The 22,341-nt window shown below is 48.9% G+C and overlaps 2 protein-coding genes across 9 annotated transcripts in view; one reads left to right on the forward strand and one right to left on the reverse strand.

The window, feature by feature from the left end:
- LOC132467925 (erlin-2-like) overlaps positions 1-4,957 on the forward strand; it is a 28,698-nt gene extending 23,741 nt beyond the window's left edge. Inside the window, exons 12-13 of one of the 8 annotated variants that reach the window (XR_009528122.1) lie at positions 2,710-3,886; positions 3,993-4,957. Coding sequence is in view for 1 of the 8 variants with exons in the window: in XM_060065510.1 (XP_059921493.1) it covers positions 2,710-2,889 (180 nt within the window). In the remaining 7 variants the exon portion in view is untranslated. Of the gene's footprint in view, positions 1-2,709 lie in introns of all 8 variants that reach the window. The other 7 variants (XR_009528121.1, XR_009528125.1, XR_009528123.1 and 4 more) reach the window with 7 other exon arrangements.
- Positions 4,958-15,993: 11,036 nt separating this feature from the next.
- Positions 15,994-19,379, reverse strand: LOC132468315 (cholesterol 25-hydroxylase-like protein). The gene is made up of 2 exons (XM_060066054.1): positions 18,280-19,379; positions 15,994-17,476 (listed from the first exon to the last, which is right to left on the reverse strand). The coding sequence occupies exons 1-2, from the start codon at positions 18,822-18,824 to the stop codon at positions 17,122-17,124; spliced, it is 900 nt and encodes a 299-aa protein (XP_059922037.1). The 5' UTR covers positions 18,825-19,379; the 3' UTR covers positions 15,994-17,121.
- Positions 19,380-22,341: the final 2,962 nt, after the last annotated feature.

Genomic DNA, 22,341 nt, shown 5'->3' on the forward strand with positions numbered 1-22,341 from the left:
GGCCCCCGTCAGAGAGCACACCCCCAGGGGCCCCCGTCAGAGAGCACACCCCCAGGGGGCCCCCGTCAGAGAGCACACCCCAGGGGCCCCCGTCAGAGAGCACACCCCCAGGGGCCCCCGTCAGAGAGCACACCCCCAGGGGGCCCCCGTCAGAGAGCACACCCCCAGGGGCCCCCGTCAGAGAGCACACCCCCAGGGGGCCCCCGTCAGAGAGCACACCCCCAGGGGCCCCCGTCAGAGAGCACACCCCAGGGACTCGCCGGGATGTCTTCCCAGGAACTACTAGAAATAGCCCTTCAGTAAATCTAAAGTCATGCGCTGAAATGAACATGAAGACGTTGCGGGGGAGCGGAAACACGAGGCTCTCAGGGGGTGAGGGGTTCAGACCGCGAGCCTTCCCCACCATCTGCTCCTGATCTGGGGCTCTGCGTGTTGCGTAACCCTGGCTGCTGCGGCGGAAGGAGCGGGGTCCCTGTAAACAGAACTGCCTCAGCCGTTAACCGTTAACCGTTTACTGCTCTCACCGGAGAGGCTCCTGCCGCAGCGCAATAATACTAGTGAGTAATACTCATCAGAGTATTACTCACCCCCCCGCCCCCTATTACGCACCTTCCTTGCCTCCAACCAGATGTTATTCATTCATAAATCCTTCAGCAAACTATTCAAAATGGATAATCAAATGCAAAATATCCAATAAATTCCTGTAATCATGTAATTTGGCTTCGACCATGACGGAGATCTACAACACCAGAGCTCGCTGAGGAGCAGAGGAGCCTTGGAGTAGCTCCTCATGCAGGGGGGGACATCTCAACACCTCTCAAACACCTGGGAGGTGGTGCGATGTTCTTCTGGCATGTGGAACTGGGAGCCCCTGGAGTACCGTGCCCTCCTCCTCCTCCTCCTCCTCCTCCTCCTCTCTCAGGGTGGGACCACCGCGGTCTCCGGGGGCTGTAGCTCTAGGGAGGGGAAGTCTGCATCCAGAGCCCTGGACGCTCCATCCGTCCCTCCTCATGGATGAAACACTACAGACAGGGGCATGTCTACTCAGTACTGCTAGATCATGATGCTACAGACAGGGGCATGTCTACTCAGTACTGCTAGATCATGATGCTACAGACAGGGGCATGTCTACTCAGTACTGCTAGATCATGATGCTACAGACAGGGGCATGTCTACTCAGTACTGCTAGATCATGATGCTACAGACAGGGGCATGTCTACTCAGTACTGCTAGATCATGATGCTACATACAGGGGCATGTCTACTCAGTACTGTTAGATCATGATGCTACAGACAGGGGCATGTCTACTCAGTACTGCTAGATCATGATGCTACATACAGGGGCATGTCTACTCAGTACTGCTAGATCATGATGCTACATACAGGGGCATGTCTACTCAGTACTGCTAGATCATGATGCTACAGACAGGGGCATGTCTACTCAGTACTGCTAGATCATGATGCTACAGACAGGGGCATGTCTACTCAGTACTGCTAGATCATGATGCTACAGACAGTGGCATGTCTACTCAGTACTGCTAGATCATGATGCTACAGACAGGGGCATGTCTACTCAGTACTGCTAGATCATGATGCTACAGACAGGGGCATGTCTACTCAGTACTGCTAGATCATGATGCTACAGACAGGGGCATGTCTACTCAGTACTGCTAGATCATGATGCTACAGACAGTGGCATGTCTACTCAGTACTGCTAGATCATGATGCTACAGACAGGGGCATGTCTACTCAGTACTGCTAGATCATGATGCTACAGACAGGGGCATGTCTACTCAGTACTGCTAGATCATGATGCTACAGACAGGGGCATGTCTACTCAGTACTGCTAGATCATGATGCTACAGACAGGGGCATGTCTACTCAGTACTGCTAGATCATGATGCAAACTGCAGTACAGATGCAGTATTGCGGCAAATGTTTTAAGGTGAATCAGGCTCCTAATGATAAAGAACAATTGAATTGAATCCCTTTATCTGTACGGTGTTCCTTTGTAACTCACCTCTCCCTGGTCCTCCTCCTCATCACCTTCTCCCTCCTCTCCTCCTCACTCCCTGATCTCCCTGGTCCTCCTCCTCCCCTCTCTCCTTCTCCTCTCCTCCTCCTCTCTCCCTGGTCCTCCTCCTCCCCTCTCTCCTTCTCCTCTCCTCCTCCTCTCTCCCTGGTCCTCCTCCTCACCTCTCCTCCTCCTTACCTCCTCATCACCTCCTCTCCCTGGTCCTCCTCACCGCTCTCCTCCTCCTCACCCCTCCTCACTCCCTGGTCCTCCGCCTCTTCCTCTCCTCCCTCCTGTCCTCACACCTCTCCTCATCACTCCTCTCCGCCTCCTCACTCCCTGGTCCTCCTCCTCTTCCTCACCTCTCCTCCTCTCTCCTCCTCACTCCTCTCCTCTCCTCCTCCTCACTCCTCTCCTCTCCTCCTCCTCACTCCTCTCCTCCTCACTCCTCCCCACTTCTCTCCTCCTCACTCCTCCTCACTCCCTGGTCCTCCTCTTCCTCCCTCACCTCTCTCCTCCTCCCTCCTGTCCTCCCTCCTCCTCACTCCTCTCCTCCTCACTCCTCCCCACTCCTCTCCTCCTCACTTCTCTCCTCCTCACTCCTCCTCACTCCCTGGTCCTCCTCTTCCTCCCTCACCTCTCTCCTCCTCCCTCCTGTCCTCCCTCCTCCTCCCCCCCTGTCTCCCCCTCCTCCAGATGAAGCTGACCCCAGCCTACCTGCAGCTGGTGAAGTTCCAGGCCATCGCGGCCAACAGTAAGATCTACTTCGGGAGCGAGATCCCCCACATGTTCGTGGACTCCGGCGCCAAGTGGTCGGGCGCGGCCGCCGGCATCACCGACACCTTCGGGACAGACCTGGACCTGGACCGGGACTAGACCCTCCCCCACCGGGGTAGGGGCCTGGAACACTGCCCTAACCAAGCCCCCCACCTCAGACCTCCTCCCTATCCATTAAAACCCCCCTCTTACCCCACCCCACCCCCCCTCCCATCCATCACCAACAGGTGGCCCCCATCTCCGCGCTGTGTGTCCGGGTCGATACCAGCACTGTGACCCAGGGAAGGACCCCGCGGTCAGGAGGCCAACACCCTCCATTAAACCAAAGGAGTGAACGCAGAAGGCCTGAGTTGATGGGTAATATGGGATGTGGGGCTAGAACGAGTTCCTTTGACAGGCTGGATAATTAAATGGTTGTAGCTGTTATAGTTGTACCATCTATAGCCCTGATGTGAGGGTCAGTTATAACATGAGCGCGGTCTAAAATATTCTGTTGTTATAATATCATGCAAAAGGCTTCTATAATCAAATCCAGGTGCCCAAATATGGTGACGATTTATGAGAAGTCGCGTGACTTCTCAGAATCACCCACATGCGGTGGGAACTGGCACGGGCTGCAGTCTGAGGATGATGTCATATCCCCTCTTGATTCTCCTGTTTACTTTTCTGGAAGCAACTTCAAGGAACCTTTCATTTTATTCGGGGACGATTTGATTAAAGTTGTTTGTACGGGTTGTAGCACTGACCTGAAGCTGGGCTGAATTAAGCTCATGACCACTGATTCTACTGAGAGAGAGGTAGTTAGCTGTTTTGTGCGTTTCTCTTGAATCATGACTTTCTTACATTGTTTTCAGTTAAAAAACGTCCCTCTGAAGCATCCAATCATGGATGCCCAGTAAGAATCAATGTCTCCCAGTTGAATGAATGTTTCCACTCTGCAGTACTGATCAGCAACTAACGGTCCTGGGGTCCCCAGACCAGTTTGTCTTCAGGCTCAGGTCCTGGGGTCCCCAGACCAGTTTGTCTTCAGGCTCAGGTCCCCAGACCAGTTTGTCTTCAGGCTCAGGTCCCCAGACCAGTTTGTCTTCAGGCTCAGGTCCCCAGACCAGTTTGTCTTCAGGCTCAGGTCCTGGGGTCCCCAGACCAGTTTGTCTTCAGGCTCAGGTCCTGGGGTCCCCAGACCAGTTTGTCTTCAGGCTCAGGTCCTGGGGATCCCTCCAAAATATTCAACATAACTTTTCACCTTTTTGTATTTGTCCCATTTTCTATACTTTTTTCGCTAGCAAAATTTGGCTATTACGTTATTAAAAACGGCTTTTTATGTTAGGTTTAATTTGTAGTGGTTTTATCTTTTAGTGGTCCCTAGTCCAGCAAGCAGAAGCTCAGGTGCATCTAGACCCTAAACCTGGCAGGTGTTCAGACCAGGTGCATCTAGACCCTAAACCTGTCGGGTGTTCAGACCAGGTGCATCTAGACCCTAAACCTGTCAGGTGTTCAGACCAGGTGCATCTAGACCCTAAACCTGTCAGGGCTCAGATTCTGAAGAAGATCTGTTCCTCGTCTCCAATAACGCTGCTTTGTGTGTGTGTGTGTGTGTGTGTGTGTGTGTATGCTTTTGTGTGTGTGTGTGATGAGATGAAGGACCACATTCTACTTAAATAAAGACATAACCTCCCTAATACAAGTTTATATGTTTGAGAAACCGACGCTTGCTCAAGTTCTTCTGAAATCTGTGTTTTTAGGATTTTAATTCGGGTAAAACTAATTTATAATTTGTGCGTCCATATTTCTTGTCTACACTGGTCTCAATGTTTTTTTTTCACTACCTGGGCTTAAAAATGTGTTAGTTTTGTGAGTTGTTCATACCCTCTTGTTATAATGTCAGATAGCAGAATTCAATTGTCGGAGCTGGGATTTATGCTACACCATACTGCTACTTTAACACACACACACCATCGTGTTCATTTAGCTTCATTGCACGTTTTTCATGGACTTCTGGCAGCATTTTGAAATTTCTTCATAATTCCGTGACCTTTGACCTTTGCTAAGGTTCCCTCGACGTTCTACGAAAAAAATCAAAGGTCACTTAGGTATCTTTGATTCACTTTTGAATGTGCAATGAAAATATTATGAAAGTGTCAATAAAGATTGTTTGTGTTTTATTAAAGACGTGTGTTTGTGTGTGAGAAGCAAAAATATCGTCTCCACCAGCACTGAGGTTATCATTGGCAACACACTGAACCCAGTGGGAGGTGCCTGCAGGTGCTTCTGTTCTGTATATGACACTTCATATACCTATAATTATCTTAATCTTTTATATGGTGTCCTTGATCGAGGCACCTAACCCTGTCTGCTCCCGACAAGCTGGCTGTTGCCTTGCATGGCTCACGCCACCCTTGGTGTGTGAATGTGTGCGTGAATGGTGAATGTGAGGCGATATTGTGGTGCGCTTTGGGTGGCCAATAGGTTAGAACAGCGCTATATAAATGCAGTCCATTTACATTTAATTTTATGCCTTGAGGATTCATCTTGATAGCTTTCGGCGCTACAAGGTTCATGGTGTTGCACCTCCTAAACTGAGGCAAAACTTAAAAAATGGAAAGATTCTATTTTTTCTTTCTTATTGTCCTTATTGAAACACATTGTATATTTCCCAATATGCATGCATTGCTATGTAGGTAGAAATTTAAAATTCCTTAAATAAATACTTATTGTTTGCCACAATCAATATCCATAGGTCACCCTGGGATGATTTAAGTGATTTGACTGCAACATTTTGTCATAATTAGATGTTAAAGTAATCCCTAATGCACGTGTATTACTATACAGGCAGATTAAAAGAATAGGATACAGATAGCCTGTAGTGTTTAGCTAAATAGCTGAAGTGAGACCTTTGAAAAATCGTGTTTGTCGTTAAATTGTGTTCTTATTGTAAGCCATTCAATGCATGTGAAAAGTGATGTGATTTAGATGTCAAATCTAGGGACCAGATCACTCAGGCTTTACTGGTGACTTGACATGGGGGGATGTCAGTTATCAGCCATGAAGACCCAGGTTTGAGTTCCGCCAATGACGATAGTTTTGATGGTATAAAGATGTTCGCAATCTCGAAGATTGTCATGCAAGAGAAGAAGCTACTGTAGGTATCTCTATCTATTGCCTAACGAGGTAGCAAAGTGAGCCTACTGCTGTCAGGGTTAGCGGGTGGCAGGCAGGCAGGTAGGATCCAATCGCAGACAGTTCAGGTAAAAGGATCATTTATTAACTCAAAAGGCAAGGAATACAGGTGACGCGGGTAACACAGGGAACACTGGTAATACACAGGACACAACTCACCACAAACTAAAATGATCCGACAAGGAACAAAGGAAAGACAAGGGCTTAAATACCGTAAATTTACTGAAGGAGTCGCTAGTGTTTTACGTACGGACATGAATTTATTTACGGACAAAAGATGGGGGAGTGTATGATAATGGCCGTTTTTAGGAGACCGGTACTTTGGAACATGAGGATCGACATATACAGAGATAAAAACAAAACCAACCAGGCTTGGAAAGAGATCGGCGAGGAGTTTGGCCTGCCAGGTACTTACATGTTTTGTGAAAAACATAAAAACTTTCATACGGTATCTCCGTAAAACGACGGCGAAAGTCACGCCTCGTTTCCACATACGTACATTCTCGTATGCGATCCAACCGTCTCCGACCGAAAGTCCATTCATTCCTATGTGATTCTCCGTAATGTCTGTTTTTCCTCCGAGACTCCTCCCCTCCGTAAAATTTCTGTCCGGTATGTCCGTAATATACGTTCAAAAAATTTAACTTTCGCCGTTGTTTTACGGAGATACCGTATGGAAGTTTTTATGTTTTTCACGAAACATGTAAGTACCTGGCAGGCCAAACTCCTCGCCGATCTCTTTCCAAGCCTGGTTGGTTTTGTTTTTATCTCTGTATATGTCGATCCTCATGTTCCAAAGTACCGTTCTCCTAAAAACGGCCATTATCATACGCTCCCCCATCTTTTGTCCGTAAATAAATTCATGTCCGTACGTAAAACACTAGCGACTCCTTCCGTAAATTTACGGAAGCACGGATACGAAAAACATACGTATGTGGAAACGAGGCGTTACATTTTTTGAACGTATATTACGGTCATACCGGACAGAAATTTTACGGAGGGGAGGAGTCTCGGAGGAAAAACGGACATTACGGAGAATCACATAGGAATGAATGGACTTTCGGTCGGAGACGGTTGGATCGCATACGAGAATGTACGTATGTGGAAACGAGGCGACGTAAAAAAGGAAACACACCAAAACAAGACAAGGAAACAGACAGACCATGACAACTGCCCAATGACGGAAGCCCTTGCATCGCAGTATCGATAATACTACGAACTTGGCTGCCAAAACATTTGTATCAAAGGGAGAAACGACCGCTCAACACAGAAAGTTACGCCAAAGAGAATCAAATGGGAGCCAGGGACGCGGGAGGTGGGGGTGCTTAGGGTGCTGCAGCACCCCCCTGGTGGTCCCTGACTGTAACTGCAAGTGAGAACGTTTTCTAAACAAATCAATACATTTTTTTTATCATACAACATGATTTTTCAGGAAATTATTGACACCCACCCTTTTTGTTATATTTATCATATTAGCATTTCATTTTATTTAGGACATTGTCTGTGTAGGCTGACGTAGGCTATGACGCACAATGCAGAACAATGCTATGTGCGCGACGGGAAAATTCGAAAAGTCAAGCTTGTTACAAGTGCAATGTGTCACAGAAAATAAGTATTTTCCGATTTTTTTGGCCCACAGGTGGCAAAACTTCGCGATCAAAACACCAGCCGGACATTCCTGCACTCCGTATGTGATCTGTACATAGCTGAATATGGTACTATGCTGATTTTACTTCAGCATGTTGGTGTTCAACATCTGTTGTAGTGCAAAACATTCTAGAACTGGTGTAAAATGTTGCTGGCCATATTAATAGACACGTTGAATGTTATCGTTTTGATTCTGGAATCCCGCACGTAAACTGGTTGGCAAAAAAAGAGCAAAGATGGACGGTTCACTTGACGGAGAAATTGTCACTTTCCTCATATCAGACAACTCGTAACTCTGGATGAAAATGAAGGCTCTCTTTTACTGTGACTTTCCTTTGTAAACCTTAAGAAATAACCTCCTGAATCCTTGTTATAACGCTGTGTATAATCCCGGACCGCAACAGCTTGTCGGCATGTTGTTAGTGTGTGAAATTCAGCACAGTATCAGCCGAGTTGACTCTAATTTCCAAATTGTTTACTTGCTAACGTTTGTGAATAACAGTGGCTAGTTGGCAGAGTTAAGGTACGGCCACACCAACCGCGTTACTCGCGTTAGGGGCGTTGAAAATCGGCATTTTTGCATAGGGAACCATTGGTCTAGGCGCGGTACACGCGTTGAAGCGTTGAAGCGTTGCGTTGGGGGCGTTAGGCGCGGCAGTTGCACGTAATTACGCACGTAAACGCAGTAACGCGCCCAACGCACCAACGCCCGGAGTTCAGAAAATTGAACTTTCAACGCTCCAACGCGTGACGCTTAGCCGCGGTAGCCAATCAGCGTGGAGCTTGACCCGACGTCACTGGCAGAGAGTAGTGAGCTTGCACAGAAGCATACGGCCGACATCTTTCTTTATTCTGGGTGGAAATAGTAACATAGTTACGCCATTAAATGCGTTTATGGAAACATTTCTAGCGAGAAATGTGCATTTTACTTTCATAATGTTCGCTCGGTGAATGTGAAGGATGTTTGGTTTGATAGTTATGACGAAGAGGGAACGCTCCGTTCACTTGCATGGACAGAGTCTCTGGTTGCTAAGCAACCTCAACGTCTTGGCGGACTATATCTCTGCTGATCAACACTGCGAATGCTGGAAACACACCAGACACACCATGTGAAGTTATTTAACCCGATTATTGTTATTTATATCCGAGATTATTTAATCTAACCCAATCTAAACTCTATCATGCACCCAAACACGGCGGCGTTTGGGTTATCTACCTCGGACTCCAGCGCAGCCACGGCCGACATCTTTCTTTATTCTGGGTGGAAATAGTTACATAGTTACGCCATTAAATGCGTTTATGGAAACATTTTTAGCGAGAAATGTGCATTTTACTTTCATAATGTTCGCTCGGTGAATGTGAAGGATGTTTGGTTTGATAGTTATGACGAAGAGGGAACGCTCCGTTCACTTGCATGGACATGGACTCATCTAGCTGCGTTGGCGTTGGAAGCGTTGAACCACCACACACTGATCAAGCGTCAGGTTAGGCGCGGTACTCGCGTTATCCAACGCGAGTAACGCGGTTGGTGTGGCCGCACCATTGATTCTTTTTACACACCAGAAGAGTTTATCAGAGCGGAGCCCTGAATGTGACGTCACCTGTCATCTCGTCTCTGTAAACATTGGATGTTGCGCAGCATTCATTATGACGTCATTATATAGACTCTCTATCAGCACCCCCCACTCGGACTGACTTCCTGCGTCCCTGGTTGTCACGCTGTTGAACGCTGATTGGCTGTCATCACGCAAAATTCGCGTCAAAGTTGAAATATTTCAACTCGAGCGAATTTGTCGCGGCACAAATCCTTGTGAACGCGCTCGCCTGTGCACGGCGAAAGTTTGGCGCGACAAATCAAAACTTGTCGCCGGTTTTCTCTCGCGAAAATTTCGCCCGATACGCGTCTCTACGTTCACTTTGTATGGGATTTTGTCGCCCCGTCACGTTTGGTGTGAACGCACAATGCGCTTCTTCCTCGGCGGCGCCATGTTTGCTGCGTTCTGAACCAAAACAAAGCAGCGTGTGTGTGACGTCATGACGCATTTGCAGCGACTAGAACCGATAAGCGTGTAGCCCTGTGCTATATTTTCTTTAATTTTCTTTAAGTTAAAAGGTGTTAATAAATGTTTAATGATTTTGAATGCATTATGCAGAATGTTTTATTATCCTATGGCCTGTATTTTATTTTCATTTGAGTATGTACGTTTTGGTTGTTTTCTTAATGTGACCTTTGAACCGGAGGGTTAAAAGGTTGGAAGCTCGGCAGCTGAAGAGGGGTGTGAACCAGGAAGAGTACGGACGGCTAGTCCGAGCTCGTGATCCAATTATACCAATTATACCTACATGCGATTGATACTGGACTAGAGGTATACTGTTCCGGTTGTCGGATAGATAACCACCAGATCAGTGATCGTGTATGTGTTGATGTTCTTCGGTTTACTGGAGATGCTGAACCTGCATCCAGACGTGGACGCGGCGAAGGCTGAGTGCGGTTAAGTGGGATATGTGCCCAAACAAGGATCTTGCCGGTCGTTTGGATAAGACGCCAGCCTAATGGTGCGTTTTAATATCCATCCGTCTCGGAGCTCCGAGGACGTTGCCTAGCGACACGCACAAACACGCCCCTTTTCCTCGGAAGTCGATCTCGCCATCTCGTTTGAACTCAGCGGTGACCGAGCGAGGCTTCCGAGATAGAATTGAAGATGGATGCGCCCAGTGTGACATTCAGTGAACTGTTTTCATTGTGTTTGGACCGCTTTGGTGGTTTAAATCGCAATTTCAATCACTCGTATTGCTGTAATAACTTACATATGCAGAAGATACATTGAAACATGAAATGAAGTGAAAATTGTAGAAGTTCAAATGGCTGCGTTTTCGTACGGTGAAAACGCACCGTTTCATTTATATTATTTCGTAGTCCTGAAATAATGTAAATGAAAATAGTAGAAGTAGTCGGCCAATGCTACCGCAACAATAGCTTTCCGGGTGGCGTCCATGTTTTTCTCAGACGACCTACGCTCAAAACATAATAAAACGATTTTAGTGTGGGCGTGGCGTCCGATCCGAGATCCGAGTCGGCTCGCAGAGAATACTCGAACGCACCATAAGGATCTTGCCGGTCGCTTTGGATAAAACGCCAGCGTGGGACAGTCGACACGAGGACCGCGTCTTTCCGCTCGCTTCCACACGCACTCCTCCAAGTGAGGGGAAAGGTACATTTGTTTGTTTGTTTGCTCCTGTGAGTGAAGCGGCCGTTCTGTTTTTGGCCTCCACGCACCCAAGCGACGACACAGGCCTGCAACGTGGGGATAAATAGTTCGTGCCGGCATAGGACTGCATTTTGCTTTCAACATTTCCAAAATGCATGTGATTTCATGTGTGAATTGATTTACCTGTTTTCTTGTGTGAATTGATTTACCTGTGGGTCGATGCACTGAATGATTCTTGTTAACGTGTTAATTCAATGAAACCATCTTTCATAGTAACTTATGTGTGTTTTATTGTCATTACCATGCAGTGATTCCTATACATTGGGGGTTTAGTTCTACAAGACACTACAATACAACTAAACATAAAATCGGGTAGATTACCACATATAGCGTGTGGTCAGTTTAGTGTGAACTTGGGAGCGTCCCAATTAACTTTTGGGTTAATTAGAATATCGTGTTAATAGCCATGGCCGAGGAAGACAAGGAGAAAACTGCGTTTATATGTCCTCTCGGCTTCTATCAGTTCGAGAGAATGCCGCAGGGAGTAATGGGGGCTCCTGCGACATTTCAACGTTTAATGGAGAAGGCCGTAGGGGACATGAACTTGTTACAAGTCCTTGTCTACCTAGATGATTTAATTGTTTTCGGTGCGACTTTGGAGGAGCATGAGGAGAGGTTGATGAAGGTGTTAGACCGTCTCGAGGAAGTGGGTCTTAAGCTTTCAATGGATAAGTGCCAGTTCTGCCAGCCTAGAGTAAAATATGTGGGGCATATTGTGTCGGCTGACGGGATTGCCACCGACCCAGCTAAGGTGGAGGCTGTCAACAAGTGGCCGAAGCCTACTGACTTGAAGTCCCTGAGATCTTTCCTCGGTTTCTGCGGCTATTATCGCAGATTTGTAGCACACTACTCCTCCACAGTTAAGCCATTGACAGACCTGACCAAGGGTTATCCTCCTGTGAGGAAAGGAAAGAAAGTGAGTGTTAAAGACCAACAGCAGTACTTTAAAGAGTCTCAACCGTTTGGCTCAAGATGGACTAATGAGTGTACCAAGGCTTTCCATGAGGTCATTGAGTGCCTCACCAACGCGCCTGTATTAGCTTTTGCGGACCCGAACAAGACCTATGTGTTGCACATTGATGCTAGCCTTAAAGGGTTAGGGGCTGTCTTAAATCAGGTGCATGATGAAGGCCTTAGGCCTATCGCGTTCGCCAGTAGAGGTTTGAGTGCTGCAGAGAAGAGGTATCATATTCATCAGCTTGAGTTTTTAGCCCTTAAATGGGCAGTGGTGGATAAGTTCCATGACTATTTATATGGGGTGAGATTCACTGTGATGACGGACAACAATCCGCTCACCTACGTATTGACAACTGGGAAGCTAAATGCGACAGGGCATAGGTGGCTTGCGGCCCTAGCTACATATGATTTTGAGATCAAATATCGCCCTGGTAAAACTAATGTTGACGCCGATTTGCTTTCCCGGATTTGGATTGACGAGGACACTGAGCCCTGGAATAAGCTGTCACAGGGTGACGTGAGGGCCATCTGTGGTTATGCACACGTACTGGAGTCACCTGACGGGGAGGTGCGTGTAGCAGATAGACTAGGTATCCCTGCAGAAGGTGTTCCTGAGTTGTATGCTTTTGCAACTCATCTCAATCTGGGTAGTCTGGAACAGTTCACCCGAGAAGAATTGCGAAAAGCGCAACTGGAGGACAGTGTACTCAAGGTGGTTAGAGAGGCCCTGAACACTGGCCAGTGGCCAGCTAATTTAAGCCAGACTGACCCTGAAGTAGGTTTGCTGAAACGTGAGAGTCCGAAATTCAGTGTTGAAGGCGGACTAGTGTACAGAATTACAAACGAAGCCTCCGGAAAAGAAAGACGTCAGTTGCTACTGCCCAAGGAGTTCAGATTGCCTGTGATTCGTGCTTTACATGATGATATGGGACACTTGGGGGTAGAGAGAACTGTAGACCTGGTAAGGGAAAGGTTTTACTGGCCGAAAATGTCTCAGGCTGTTGAGAAATACATAGGTAACTGTGGGAGGTGTGTAACGTGGAAGAGCCCTTGTTCCCGAGCTGCTCCGTTACATCAAATTACCTCTAATGGACCTATGGAGCTGGTTTGTATCGATTTCTTGTCTTTGGAACCAGACTCAAGTGGATATGGTAACATACTCGTCGTTACAGATAATTTCAGTCGCTACGCACAAGCATACCCGACTAAAGATCAAAGAGCAATAACAGTGGCCAAAGTCTTGGTTGAAAGGTTCTTTGTGCATTATGGCCTCCCGGCTCGAATTCACTCGGATCAGGGCCGTGATTTTGAAAGCCGATTGCTCAAAGAACTTTTGAGGACGTTGGGGATCCGAAAGTCCAGAACGACTCCCTATCATCCCCAGGGGGACCCCCAGCCTGAACGTTTTAACAGAACGCTGCTTTCAATGCTGGGGACTTTGAGGGACACACATAAGAGACAGTGGAGCCGTCATGTGAGTCAACTAGTGCATGCATACAATAGCACTTAGAGCGATGCCACAGGGTTTTCCCCCTATTACATTATGTTCGGAAGAGAGGCTAGATTGCCAATTGATGTGTGTTTTGGCACTGATAAGCAGGGATCGGTCAGTCATTCACGTTATGTAGAAGAGTTGAAAGAGGACTTACAGAGTGCATATGAACTTTCTGCCAAGTCAGCTACACAAGTTCATTTGCGAAACAAAAGGAACTACGAAAAGGTCATGCGCAACCAAGTTTTAGCCAAGGGGGACAGAGTACTCTTGAAAAATTTGGGCTTGAAGGGAAAGCATAAGTTACAGAGCCGTTGGAACGCTCTACCTTATGTGGTGGTTGAAAAGCTACCTGACTTGCCTGCATACAGAGTCAAGCCTGATAGTGGAATGGGGAAACTTAGAACCCTACACAGAGACAATATTTTGCCTATTGGTGAGCTGGTCCGGATAGCTGATGATGAGCAGGATGCTCCATTGCCGGTCGCAAGATCGGTGACTAGGACTCAAAGAAAATCTGTTTCCCCTAAGAGTCCTAGTTTGAGACAATCAGACCGCTACTTAGTTGATGAGGACACTAGTGATTCTGAATGTGAAATTAGACCTGTTTACAGATGGAGAGCTGAACCTCCTGATTCCTGTACTCGTGGTTTTCAGAGAAGCAGGGACGATGTCATGCCAGTAGTGGACACTGCTGATGAACAACAAACTGCATCTGATCCAGAGGAGAGTGAGGTTGAGTCTGAGGTGATATCAGAGCCTGAACATGTCCTTGCTAATGAGAGTGATGATATTGTTAATACTGGTAACGATGCAGATACCCCTGTTGGACAACGAGGTAGAACTGTATCTGATAAAGATCCAGTTGTATCAGCTGAGGAAGTTGAACCTCAGAGAAATTCTCCTCGACGAGGGAAGAGGTCAATTAAGCCGGTTATTAGGTTAACATATGATGAGGCAGGAAGATCTAAGGACCAGCCTTTGACTATAGTTCATAGGGGTGTAGTCATAAAAATTGGATAATAAACTAATTTTTCATGCCCGAGTTGGGTCTCATGAGGGCATGAGGACATTTAAGGGGGGGGGGAGAGTGTAGCCCTGTGCTATATTTTCTTTAATTTTCTTTAAGTTAAAAGGTGTTAATAAATGTTTAATGATTTTGAATGCATTATGCAGAATGTTTTATTATCCTATGGCCTGTATTTTATTTTCATTTGAGTATGTACGTTTTGGTTTTCTTAATGTGACCTTTGAACCGGAGGGTTAAAAGGTTGGAAGCTCGGCAGCTGAAGGGGTGTGAACCAGGAAGAGTACGGACGGCTAGTCCGAGCTCGTGATCCAATTATACCAATTATACCTACATGCGATTGATACTCTGTCTAGAAAATGGACTAGAGGTATACTGTTCCGGTTGTCGGATAGATAACCACCAGATCAGTGATCGTGTATGTGTTGATGTTCTTCGGTTTACTGGAGATGCTGAACCTGCATCCAGACGTGGACGCGGCGAAGGCTGAGTGCGGTTAAGTGAGATATGTGCCCAAACAAGGATCTTGCCGGTCGTTTGGATAAGACGCCAGCCTAAGGATCTTGCCGGTCGCTTTGGATAAAACGCCAGCGTGGGACAGTCGACACGAGGACCGCGTCTTTCCGCTCGCTTCCACACGCACTCCTCCAAGTGAGGGGAAAGGTACATTTGTTTGTTTGTTTGCTCCTGTGAGTGAAGCGGCCGTTCTGTTTTTGGCCTCCACGCACCCAAGCGGCGACACAGGCCTGCAACGTGGGGATAAATAGTTCGTGCCGGCATAGGACTGCATTTTGCTTTCAACATTTCCAAAATGCATGTGATTTCATGTGTGAATTGATTTACCTGTTTTCTTGTGTGAATTGATTTACCTGTGGGTCGATGCACTGAATGATTCTTGTTAACGTGTTAATTCAATGAAACCATCTTTCATAGTAACTTATGTGTGTTTTATTGTCATTACCATGCAGTGATTCCTATACATTGGGGGTTTAGTTCTACAAGACACTACAATACAACTAAACATAAAATCGGGTAGATTACCACATATAGCGTGTGGTCAGTTTAGTGTGAACTTGGGAGCGTCCCAATTAACTTTTGGGTTAATTAGAATATCATGTTCATAGCCATGGCATGGGGGCGCTACAAGCGGAATCGTTAAGCAGGCTTGCTTATGATTCCAAGGTATCGGTTGACTCGGCACCGGTTCTGAACAAGAACCGGTTCTCGATTCCCATCCCTAATTGGCATATACTGATCAAAACAGGACGACACAAAAAAAAATGCCTATAGTGCAATTAAACGATGAACATACAAAAATACTGCCTTGAACACAGCAGTCAGGCAACTGCTTCCAGTCCGTCGTTACGTCTACCCAGTTAGTATCGGTCCTACCAGCATTCTTTCCTAGCCTGTCGCCGTGGTAACCATCTCTCCTCTTCTCTAGTTCTCCCCCTGCCTCCGAACCCCTGTCTGCCTGACTACCCGCCTGTCGTCGAGCCCTTGACTGTCTGACTGCCTGCCTTTTACCGGACCCCTGCCTGTCTGACTACCCGCCTGCCTACCAAATAAAACCCGTTTCCTTTACCCCGTCTCGGCCGCCCTGTGTTCGGCACTTGGGTCCACACGTTCTGAAGGAGGATGATAAATACTGAACAGAAACTTGAAGTTGAATGTGCTTTTGGTTTATTCTCAGGAATGTCAGGGGGTTGATTAGGGCTCATGATTTCATTGTTTTAAACAGAAACATGTGTGGTGAGCACGTGTCATTCATCATTCAGATCCGATCTGAATGAATACATTTGGACAGTGGCAAGATACTTGTGAAAACAGAAATACTTAAAGATCTGTGATTGAGGTGTGATTGTTCTTGTTAGCCTTGAGTTAGCTTAGGATTTAAGTGACTCAAACTTAGGGCTTCCAATCGATATGAATTTAGACATAACTTCTGGAAATGCTTCATCGTGATCCACCATCTTTCATACTCGCACCTGATTTTAAATGAGCAGTGTAACATACCAGAATAAAACTATTTCTTTAAGATAAATCTCATCATCTTCAATCGCTGATCCGGGTTGGGGTAGTGGGGGCAGGAGCGTCTCACCCTATCATTGAGGCCCCATCCACACAGAAATTATTCTTTTATGAAAATGCATACGCCTTGTGCGATTGGGGCGAGCGTCGTTTTCAGTGGCCGAAAACACAATTTTCTGAAACCAGGTTCCAGGGTGGATAAGATCGATTTCTGCTCAATCTAAAAGGTTTAACAACGGCTTTCTCCTCCTCGACTGTATGTTTGTATACATTTCGCAGGCGCAGTTGGTGGAGAACCAGTGCCACAGAGTGGCCTTGAATATTTACTACAGCGTTTCTACAGCTAGGAGTGCTTGTGCCATGAGTCCGTCTTTACGGAGATATTGCTTTGTGGACGACTCCTCCCATTTCCAGTCGAGTTTCCGGTAGCACTGAGTCTGACTGACTCGGCTGAGAACCGTGCAATAGCGTGCATTCCATGATGAATGGCTCTACCACAGAGACGTGTTGGTCGGATAGACTAGAACAATCTCTTTAACTTAAATATTAAATTGTATTCACAAAAAAATAACTATCCCTAATTTCATTCCCTTTTAAAAATAAAAGATCCATAGTAATTCATTCATTCATAGTTTTCCTCAGTAAAACGACTTCCCAACCAGCGTGGCTAAACCCCCGCGTCTCATTGGCCCCCCGTCCCGTCCGTCATCCCTGAGGCGCGGCCAACGCCGTCAGAGCTCCGTGCCCAGGAGGCGGTCCCAGATGGTGAAGTAGGGGGCGTAGTTGCCCTTCTGGAGGCTGTGGTGGAGCTGGTGGTGGGGGGCCCCCGCGCCCAGCCGGGGCAGCAGCCTCTGGAGGCCCCAGGGCAGCCTGTAGCCGCAGTGGTCCTCCACGGCCAGCCAGCTGTTGAGCAGGTGGAAGGCGGCCTCGCTGAGGGGGTGCAGCCCCAGGAGCCGGGCGGTGCCCAGCGCCAGCAGCAGCTGCGACAGCACCTCGGCGGCGCCGGCGTCCTGGGCGGCCAGCGCCATGGGGACGGGGTGGTGTCGGTGGTGGTGCCGGTGGACGTGGAGGAACAGCCATCGGAACCTGGGGAACCACACCCAACACCGTCAGTACAGGAGGAACCTCGACACCACCCTCAGTACAGTAGGAACTTCAACACCACCCTCAGTACAGTAGGAACCTCAACACCACCCTCAGTACAGTAGGAACTTCAACACCACCCTCAGTACAACCTCAACACCACCCTCAGTACAGTAGGAACCTCAACACCACCCTCAGTACAACCTAGACACCACCCTCAGTACAGTAGGAACCTCGACACCACCCTCAGTACAACCTAGACACCACCCTCAGTACAGGAGGAGGGGGGGGGGGGGGGGGTATGGAACGATTGTTGACGGGGGGGGTAAGACGTGGCCGATAGGTAATTTTTGTATTAGTATTGTATTAGTATTTATTTCAACTCATACTCTGGCTTATTATGTTAAGTGTAGGCATGTTACGATTTCCTTGACAAAAAAAGAAAAAAAATATATATATATATTTTTTTTTTGTAGGGGGGGCTTTTGAACATCTTGGGGGGGCTTAGCCCCCCCAAAATAGGCCTAACGACGTCCCTGGTATATGCCACAGAGGTATGTATTGCGTGTGTTTCTCATCTGTAGGCCTATGTGTAAGTGTTTCAGAAGAGTATGTATGTGTAAGTGTTTCAGAAGAGTATGTATGTGTGAGTGTTTCAGTAGTGATTGTGTGAGCGTTTCAGTAGTGAGTGTAAGAGTGTTTCATAGGTATGTGTGTGAGAGTGTCTCAATTAGTTATGTCCTAAACGGCCCCTCATAATCACAGCGTTAAGTTTCGCCACCGGTGGGCTAGGCGCGTGGCCTCACCTGTGCATAGCCCAGTGCCACGCGAAGAAGAGCAGATCGAACAGCAGCACGCAGAGCACCACGTGGACGCAGAGCTGCAAGCAGGTGGGCGCGAGGAGCGGGAACCGGGGGCTCGTGAGGGACTGCAGCACCGCGGTGAACGGCACGATCACCGCCGCGTAGTTCACGAGTATCCTCTTGAGGGTCATACTCCAATTGCGCAGCACGCGCTTTCCCGAAGTGCTCTCGGAGATCTGGTACGAATGCACGCGGGGACACACGCACGCGAGCACGTCGAGCAGAAAGAAAGGCGCGCAGAGAACAAGGTGGATGATGAGAGCGCTGAGCCCGGGCGTCAGCGGGGAGGTGAGGACGTCCCGATGTCCCAGCATGGCGTCCCAAATCGGCTGGAGGGCGCCTTGGACTGCCTCGAGCCCAACATCCTCCTCCTCGTGGGACTGCATCCTTTGGAAACGGAGACAAGCGCTGTTGCACCCAGAGTGTTCTGAGTTTCTAAAAGTGATCGAGCGCGCTACTTCACACCCCGGGTTTTGGAGGAGGATCATTAATTAGGACGAGGTGTGACGCGGCCAGTGATGCTCTGTTATCTGAGACATTATACCGTTCTGTCTGTCCGTCAGCGGTCCGGCTGGGGTGTGCGGCTCCATCTCAACTTCACCATCATCACGAGTTCTTACCTCTGGAAGTAAGTGATCGAACTTTTTAGACACATCATCCAATAAACGATATTTATTTGTTTTGGTAGATTTGTGGGTTTTTTTTGCGCACTTGCGCAGTAGGCCTAATTCCCTTCAAAAGGGTTAGGGTTAGGTGTGTAAGTGAGTGAAAGAGTGAAAGATAACAAAGTTATAGATAATAGCCGGTGTGAAGTGTAATCCTATGGCTCCGGGAGGTATTTCCACTGTTTCCCATAACATAAGCAGTTTCCTGGAAATCACTCAAAGTCTCTCCGCTGAATGACTCATTGTTAACCCTTGAAGGAGACACCATGGATCAACCCATGAGTCGCTGGGCAGTGGGAGAACCGAGAGAAAACAGGAGAGAGAACAGGGGAGAGACCAGGAGAGAGAACAGGAGAGAGAACCGAGGGGAGGGAACAGAGGAGAGAACAGGAGAGAGACAGGGGAGAGAACAGGAGAGAGGGGGGTTTCCTCCACCCTGGGTCCTTGTTTCGGTTTCTCCCACACTGTCTGCTTTAAAGGCCTAGTTGCAGGTTGACTATCGGTTAACCTGCAACTTCCAGTTAACCTGCAACTAGGCCTTTAAAGGCAGTGTTGCAGGTTAAATGGAAGATTAATGGGTACATAATGCACTCAAAAGATGTATATCATTAATAAAATGTCCACAAAAATAGTGTTACAAGTCCAGTTTTGGGCGTTTTTGACTAACAGGTTTTTCCTTCATAAATGATAAACATATTTTGAGTGCTTTACGTAATTCAAACTTCCGGTTTACCTGCAATAAGACTTTTAATGAAGACATACTCCATGTACGGAACGATGTATTCAATCAAGTATTTTTACACTAAGAGTCCCAACAGAGTATAGGATTATTTAATTGTGGTAAATTGATCTCCAATAAATTATTTGATTATTTAAAAAAAGTCTGGCATTGCATGCATGATAGTTTGCTGCATTCTAGGATATAGTGGATGTGTTCTAGGATAGAAAATGGATTTGTTCTATGATAGAAAGTGGACGTGTTCTATAATAGATAGTGGATGTATTCTTTGATCTGTTTTTTTTCTTTGCTAGATGGGGCGACTCCTCCAAAATATTTTAAGATAAACTGCTGGAGCATAGTCTATCAATAGCTCAGCAAGTAGAGCTTGCCTGCAAGGCAGAAGGTCCAAAGTTTGAATCCCAACGGTTGAAGTCCTGAGGTGACCCTTGGCCACCTGGTGGTGATGGGCCAGCAGTCTCTTCAGAGAAACTGCATCAGACAAAACCAGTGTCAATGATTGACCAGTTCCTACACTAGGGAGGTCCGTTCCTCAGAGGGTCATTGTTAGGGGAGCTGCGGGTGCAGGCAGGCAGGTAGGACCCAGACGCAGACGGTTTCAGGAAAACGGCACTTTATTCTCGCCTAAAGGCTAAGGCACAGGAATCAGGGAACTCAGGAGACAACAGGGAACTCGAGAGGGAACAAGGAACTTGAGAGACGACAGGGAACACGGAACACGCAGGACTAACAACCACAACTAACCACATCAAACCACAAGCAACCACAATGACAGCACAAGGAACAAAGGAAAGACGAGGGCTTAAATAACAAACACGAGGAACAGCTGAGACACATTAGGGGAGGGAACAGTAATCAACACAGGAGGGAAACACAGGGAAACACACACACCCTGACAGTACCCCCCCCTTAAGGGTCGACTCCCAGGCGACCCACGACAAGCAAAAAACAAAGAAAGTCAAACCCAAAACGGGTGGGTGGAGGGGCGCCAGGAGGGGGGAATCAAAAAAAAATGGACTGCGGCAGAGCCGAGGGACGTCAGGCGGGCGGCCAGAAAACTGCCCCAGGGCAAGGCAGGGAGCCTCAGGCGGACGGCCTGGGGGGCAAGCAGAGGCAGAGTGAAGGCGGAACCCTTCAGGAGGCCGGCGGCAAGGACGATGAGGGCTCAGTCCCTCAGGAGACCTGCAGTGGCACAGAACCCCCTCAGAAGGCCGGCAGCGGTGAAGGCGGAACCCTTCAGGAGGCCGGCGAAGGCGAGGTAGAGGGCGGGTCCCCTCAAGAGGAAGGCGAGGTAGAGGGCGGGTCCCCTCTGGAGGAAGGCCAGGTAGAGGGCGGGTCCCCTCAGGAGGCAGGCCAGGTAGAGGGCGGGTCCCCTCAGGAGGAGGGCCAGGCAGAGGGCGGGTCCCCTCTGGTGGAAGGCCAGGTAGGGGGCGGGTCCCATCTGGTGGACAGGGTAGAGGGCGGGTCCCCTCTGGTGGAAGGCCAGGCAGAGGGCGGGTCCCCTCTGGTGGAAGGCCAGGTAGAGGGCGGGTCCCCTCAGGAGGAAGGCCAGGTAGAAGGCGGGTCCCCACTGGAAGGCAAGGTAGAGGGCGGGTACCCTCAGGAGGAAGGCCAGGTAGAGGGCGGACCCCCTCAGGAGGAAGGCCAGGTAGAGGGCGGACCCCCTCAGGAGGAAGGCCTTGAAGAGGAACCCCCCTCAGGACGGAGTGGAGGAGGGCCCCCACAGGCAGGAGCGGAGGGCGTGCATCCCCTGGACGGTCTGGAGGGCGGGCCACCTCCGGCAGGAGCAGAGGGCGGACCTCCACAGGCAGGGGAAGAGGCTGGTAGCTAGGGACCGGGGGCAGAGGCTGGTAGCTAGGGACCGGGGGCAGAGGCTGGTAGCTAGGGACCGGGGGCAGAGGCTGGTAGCTGGGGACCGGGGGCAGAGGCTGGTAGCTGGGGACCGGGGGCAGAGGCTGGTAGCTGGGGACCGGGGGCAGAGGCTGGTAGCTGGGGACCGGGGGCAGAGGCTGGTAGCTGGGGACCGGGGACAGAGGCCGGTAGCTGGGAACCGGGGACAGAGGCCGGTAGCTGGGAACCGGGGACAGAGGCCGGTAGCTGGGAACCGGGGACAGAGGCCGGTAGCTGGGAACCGGGGACAGAGGCTGGTAGCTAGGGACCGGGGGCAGAGGCTGGTAGCGGGGAACCGGGGGCAGAGGCAGGTAGCTGGGGATCAGAGGCTGAGAGCAGGGAACCGGGGGCAGAGGCTGGTAGCGGGGAACCGGAGGCAGAGGCTGGTAGCGGGGAACCGGGGGCAGAGGCTGAGAGTAGGAGCGTGGAGGCTTAGGCCGGTCACCAAAGTCCGGTGGCAGTGGCATGTAGCTCTCCGGCCAAAAGGTTGTGGGGTTGAGCAGCTCGACTGCCCACTCGGGTAAGGCGTCCTCCAACTCTGGCCTTGACGCAACAGCCCTGCACATACGCCCCAACACAGCCTCCTGCTCCTTCCTGCTGGGAATGTTCTCCCAGCCATCCATAGCTAGGATTATCGTCACCAACAAATCCTCCAACTCACGGAAAAACAGAGCGTCCGCTGGGTCCAAACTTGGTGCTGTCATTCTGTTA

This window comes from Gadus macrocephalus, chromosome 11 (assembly GCF_031168955.1).
Source record: "Gadus macrocephalus chromosome 11, ASM3116895v1".
Lineage (NCBI taxonomy): Eukaryota > Metazoa > Chordata > Actinopteri > Gadiformes > Gadidae > Gadus > Gadus macrocephalus.